This window comes from Frankliniella occidentalis, unplaced genomic scaffold (assembly GCF_000697945.3).
Source record: "Frankliniella occidentalis isolate FOCC.00 unplaced genomic scaffold, Focc_3.1 Scaffold71, whole genome shotgun sequence".
NCBI classification, from domain to species: Eukaryota; Metazoa; Arthropoda; class Insecta; order Thysanoptera; family Thripidae; genus Frankliniella; species Frankliniella occidentalis.
Genome location: NW_026267201.1, coordinates 584663 through 590666, shown reverse-complemented (window position 1 = coordinate 590666; position 6004 = coordinate 584663). Strand labels below are relative to the sequence as shown.

General features: G+C 55.2%; 1 protein-coding gene across 17 annotated transcripts in view; it reads left to right on the top strand.

Moving 5' to 3' along the window:
- Nucleotides 1-6004, top strand: part of LOC113217484 (basement membrane-specific heparan sulfate proteoglycan core protein) — a 142283-nt gene that overhangs the window by 45046 nt on the left and 91233 nt on the right. For 14 of the 17 annotated variants that reach the window (XM_052268527.1, XM_052268533.1, XM_052268542.1 and 11 more), the window contains exons 2-9: nt 320-564; nt 788-1040; nt 1332-1506; nt 1632-1794; nt 1911-2074; nt 2696-2827; nt 4629-4871; nt 5598-5720. In XM_052268527.1, the coding sequence (XP_052124487.1) occupies nt 320-564; nt 788-1040; nt 1332-1506; nt 1632-1794; nt 1911-2074; nt 2696-2827; nt 4629-4871; nt 5598-5720 (1498 nt within the window). The remainder of the gene's footprint in view (nt 1-319; nt 565-787; nt 1041-1331; nt 1507-1631; nt 1795-1910; nt 2075-2695; nt 2828-4628; nt 4872-5597; nt 5721-6004) is intronic. The other 3 variants (XM_052268541.1, XM_052268538.1, XM_052268534.1) reach the window with 2 other exon arrangements.

The window sequence follows — 6004 nt, the reverse complement described above, 5'->3', positions numbered from 1 at the left end:
CCCCACCCTCCTGCATCCCTCGTCCCTGTGCGCCCCTCCCCACGCTGGCCATTTCCAGGACTCCTCCCGCGCTTTATATTCTTACGGCATGACGCCACTTTGTAGTCATAACTTCCTATCAAGGGGTCGCCCCCCCCTCTTCCCCACTCCCCCTCGACACTACGCTGCCCCTACTTCTCCGTGGAGGCGACTTAATTTTTTCCTACGGTGTCACCTTGCCGCACTGGTAAAGTCATTACGCCCTGTGCTTTACGTGCTGACAAGCGGGCGACGTCTGCGATGTGCTGCCAAAAACTAACCTTCACCTTGGTCTTTGCAGCTGGACGGCGACGACCTGGTGTTCGAGGACCGGCACCACCAGCAACACCTCGGCGTCGTGGCCGTGGACAGCGGCGGCGACCACAGGACGGAGCGGCACCAGCAGGGCCCCAGCCGGCCGTCGTCCGACCCGCCACCCGCCGGCCCGACGAGGCGGCGGAGGCACGTCCAGGACGGCGTCGAAGAGCACCACGTGGACGACGGCGGCGGCGGCTTTCTCGGCTTCATAACGAAGCAGCTGCACAGGTCAGTGAGTGGCGAGCGACAAATCTCCGACAAGAGTCCGTTAAAAGTTAAATATTACAGATGGAACAGATAAGTTACACTTCCTGAAATTTCCAATAAGAACATCATGAAAGCCTTTAATGAATTAAATCGCTCAAACGTTTGAAAAAATTTGAGTGAAAAATGTCAGTTAAATAATTTTTCTTTTATGTGTTTGACGTTTTTCTTTTCTGGTGACTGGCAGAGTGCGACGGCAGTCGCTTTTCCCGGCTCTCGACTGGCTCACCGGTGGCAGCGGGAGCTCGACGCCGGAGCCCATCACGTCCACGACGGTGTCCACCACGGCCGGCGAGGACGAGCCCAACGAGCTGAGCCTCGTGGAGCTGCGGGAGAAGCGCAGCACAGCGGCCGACGACGAGGAGGGCGAGGAGCTGGCCAACACGATCGGGGACGCGGGCGACAGCACGGCCGAGCTGGTGCCGTCCACGGCCGCGGAGGTAGGTAGCTCCTCTGACGGCCTCTGGCGGCGCCGTCGGCCGCCTCAGGATGGCTTAGTCGCCGACAAACCGCAGCTCGGTTTGTCGAAATGTTTCTTATCACTCACTCTTATGTCTGAATTAGGGTTCGAAGGCCCGTAAAGTTTCCGGAAAGACTGAACATTTTAGGAAAAAATGAAAAAATTCCCAGACCCCGGAGAATTCCCCGTTTTGGGAAATTTTCAGACATTTTCAACCCTAGTTAGTGTTAATTACTGCTGTACCCCGTTCACGAGCCCGTCCGTCCCGCAGGGCGCGCACGGAGTATCGCCGCCCCTGGAGAGCTCGACGCCCGGCCGCCGCACCGACACTCCCGTTGACGACGAGGACTACGGCACCTCGGGCTCGGACGGCGAGGGCTCCGCCGACGCTGGTCGGCCTGGACACAACACGACATCACCACACGACCTGCAGCCTGGCATCCCCCGTAAAGAGCCTCCACTTGTTCTTCACTGTCCTCTTTGCTATTTATTTAATGACGTTGCTTTTTCTGGAAAGCTTGGGAAAATTCATCCTGTTATGACTCACATTTCATTTGTTTTCGGACTGCAGGATTCTACCGCATCACACTCGTCATCGTGGAGCCGTGGCATGAAGAGTACGCGGACCGTAAGTCGTCGCACTTCCGTGACATGGCCAAGGCCCTAGAGGACGACATCAACCGCCTGTACGAAGAGGTCCCCGGCAAACAGACTGTCAGCATCATCAGCATTCAGTGAGCACGACATTCCACTCACGCATCCATCGGGGGAACGGCTCGACCTCGAGATGGTTTTCCGTTACTTCTTGCGATGTTAAGTAAATCTAATAACATGACCTCTTCACCCGCAGGCGAGCCGAGGACCACTTCGACAGCAAGGTGACCCTCGACCTGGGCACGGACAACTACGACCGCGATCTCATCCAAAACACGCTCCTCAAGCAGATCGAGAAGTACCAGAAGATCGGCAGCTTCATGGCCAAGACGGACAGCTTCACCTTCAGGGACTTCGGAGGTACGACTGAGGGTGATGCACCGCTACCGCACTCTAGCGAAAAGGGTAGACCCGTTGTAGATTGTATGAATGAAATGTAGCCTGAGATGTCCGCGTCCCGCGCTGCTGACATGACAGAAGGCAGCAGGAACTAGTTTGGAGCTTCACAGTTGACAATTGACTCAGCTTGTACGAATTATTATATGTTTGCCGGAACCGGCTAGTGAAATATTTGTCTTCATCATATTTTTTTATTATTTTTATTAGTTCTTTGAAGCGTGCCGGCTCGGACCACTGGCCACGCAGCTGTAGAAACTCGTTAGTAGGCATGCTGCGTAGCTGTCACCCGACCAATTGATTTCTTATCGATGATCTATTTGACGCGGGAGATGATGTCAGCCTCGCTAGATGCATCTCTAGCTCCGTGGAGCGAGAGCCCCGGGCCAAAGCTTTCGGTCCTACCGTAATCGTTTGGGTCGCTTGGGGCTTGCTCGACGTATGTAGTATTTTGCACCGGATAGGAATGCCGCCGAAGTACAGCCGTTGCCGACATGCAGCGCTCACTGCAGGCCCATGTCACACGGCTCTGCATTAGTGTTGTTGGGAGCTGCTCAGTAGTTGATGTCGCACTGCTTATTGTAGCGCGCGGCGCCCCCGTGGAGTGCCACACCTCGGAGCTGGCCTGCCGCAGCGGCGAGTGCGTGCCGCTCAAGACGCGCTGCGACGGCAACCCGGACTGTGCCGACGGCTCCGACGAGCAGGGCTGCGCGAAACGTAAGTTAAAGGCTTCCATAATCACGTTTCACGCGTTTTATTTATTTTCTATTTTGCATGACAGTTTGATGAGACTTAATGATTGAGCTTTCAAAAGTACAAAAATTGAAAACATGTTCCCTCTGTAATAAAGACTGAAATCTCACTGTGAAAGGAGAAACATTTGGTAACGTTTCATATTGTTAACAAACTTTTTTGAAAAGAGGTAACAATTTTAATTAAATATTTTAGTAAATCTGAAAGAGGTTAGATGTTTTGAAAATTGACTGTTTATTGGACTCTGTTTTAAAGAAATCCCACAGGACACTGCTTTAAACACACGGCTCGCTGTGGTGCTTCATCTGTTGTGTTTTTGTGTGTGCTTTGCTCTAACGCCATACTCTCTTCAGACTTCTCTCTATAGTTTTGTGTTTTAATTTTTGTGTTTCTCCGATTGCTGTGTCGCTGTACAGTATACATGTGCCGATTGTAACCGCTCTGTGCGGTGCATCTCTGTGGTCTTGTCTTTCCTCTCTAGCAGCAAACGTCTCAGTGTCCGGCCGCCCTCCACCGGCCCTACGTCGCTCCAAAAGAACTCTCTCTGTGTGTTTAACCTTTTAACAACTGCTCTCTCGTCTCTCTCGTTGCGGTAAGTGTTGCCTGCATGCTGCATGTGTCAGCGCTGAGCCCTCTTCCCAGCGAAGATCTTTCTCTTTTTCACGTTTTCTTTCTCCCTGCCACCGTCGCTTTGCGTAGTACGAACAACACGACAAATTAATCAAAATTTTAAAATTTAAAAATATTCGGAAAAAGACAAGATGCGATTGCCTCTGAGAACTTTCTTGGTCCTCCTCAAATAGCCAGCCGACCGGCACTCCGCGCCGCGTCGACCTAATGGCACAAAGTCCTTCGTGCTTTACTGCTCAGGCGGGGGAGAGGTGGTGGGTGGGAGGGGGTGCATGCTACTTGTGCATTCCGCCCCCCGCACTCGCCCCCTCGCAAGCTGCGCTGAGCTGCGCTGAGCTTCCCAGAGCTTTACTGAGCCCCACGCGGGCCCCTCGTTCTAGCCCCGAGCTTGTTAGAAAAGGGGGGCGGGGGGAGGTGCACTGTGGAGACGGACGCGGCGGGTGCCAGTATCGCGGATTACAGGTTTTAAACTTTTCCGCCCCGGTCAAAAAGTTTACACTGGCCCAGATTGGAGCTCGGCTTGTGTCCCTTGTGCGGTTCGTGAATATATAGCGTTTGGCGGTACTTGTTGACCCGCTTCTTGCTTCTTTTTCTTCTTCAATACTCGTTGGTAAAACGTGGCCGAATGATCAAACTTTCAAAAGTCGGTTCTGACGAGCTCATCGAATTGCTACCATTTATTTCAAAAACCTGCTGTAAAATCTATGTGAGCTATGTGGGACAACTGCCATACTGCACGTTCGATGTTAGTACTGTGCGCTCTCTTTGGCCTGTGCCCTAGTCTTCGCCCTATCATGTCGGTCGCTTAAACACGTGGGGTATTCCCTTGTGGACATACAGCTCTTTCTCTATCCTTCCCTCTCGGAATGCATGGGGTATCGCCGTTGCGCCTTTGTACCGGGTGTAACTGAGAATGCGCAACAGTGTTGCGGGTTTGCCTACCCAGTTAGCCCGTAAGGCGCCATGGCCCCTGCAGCCCTGGCGGGTATGCAATCCCGCAACACTGTTGCGCATTCTCAGTTACACCCGGTACATCTGCCGCCCAGCCAGCCCTCTCACCACACCCTTCACACATCCCTCATCAGCAGACCCACGCCACACGCACTCGCTCTCACGGCCGCTCCCTCGCCTATAGGCACCTCCCCGTCGACCTTCAACACCACCACCTCCTCGTGGGCGCCAAGCTCCACCGGCAGCGTGGACGCCGTGTCGGGCCTCGACGCCAAGGTGACCCGGGGCCCCGGCGGCCAGCCCTCGTGCCGCGCCGACGACCAGGTGCGCTGCGGCGACGGCTCCGTCTACATCTGCGCCGACCAGAAGTGCGACGGCAAATGGGACTGCCCGCATGGCGACGACGAACTCGGCTGCCCCAGGAACGGTCTGTACTCCTCGCGAACTCCGCATCATCATTTCATTTGGCTTCACCTGCGATCCGCTCGGAGTTTGGTCCGAACCTCCTGAAATGCCTGAATTACCTTGGGTTTTGCACTCATTGCCTGATGAGAGATGTCTGTTACGTATGACCCCGGGCCTGGCACGCCCAGTTTATTTTCCCCTCCCCTGATGCACCCCTCATGCCTGAGAAAACAAAAATTGAACGCATGTTTCCGAGTCGAGGGCGCGTTTCAGCCGGTAAGTAGCGACATTTCAGCTGCGGAGTTTCGTAGGTTTTGCGTTGGTACAAGTCGGACGCACGCGGCTCCTGGAGAGGATGCGGGAATCAGCAGCTCCAGGATTCAGCCTACGATGCGCTTTCCACCCCTCACCCCCTTCCCCCCCTCTACTCCCTTCCCCTTCCCCTCACGTCCCGCCCCTCTCCGTGGAGTGGGGTATCTTCGTGGTGGCGGCGAGGAGTATTGCCGCCGGCGCCGCACCGCCGCGTCCTGCGCACAGAGGGCGGCGCTGTGCTGCACGCTGTACGGACGACGCCGCTCCTTTTGAACGCAGCCGCTGAACCCTGCGCGGCGCCTTCTCGGAACGGAACAAGAAGAACCCCTACCCCTCTTGAAAGCACAAATGGCACATTTTTCTGAACTGAAACTGCTGATTGCACTTAGGTGTTGAATAACGGCCCGCTGTGGTGGGCGCGTGTTCTCTTTTGCAGAGTGCGCGCAGGGCGAGTTCATGTGCGACATTACGCGGTGCATCCCCAAGAGCAGCGTCTGCGACGACAAGACGGACTGCGTGGACGGCACGGACGAGCTGAGCTGCCCCGACGACACCGAAGGTGAGTCCCGCCTCCTGACCCGGCGATACCCTGCGATACTCGGGGAACCATTTGGCTCGCGCCACTTGGTGGCGATGCGGAACCGCGAAACAACCCCCTCCTCCTCGCCAGCAGTTACAACCGTTGTGTGTTCGAGGGTGAGGGTGATTCCCCCTGCCTTACCAATTATTACGTGTGTAAGTATGCTGTTGCCTTGACACGGATACAGGAAGCACAGGAAGCGGGGTGGTCCTTGCGGCAAACGGGTCAAATGGGGAGGAAAAGCGGGAGGGACGGGGTGGGGG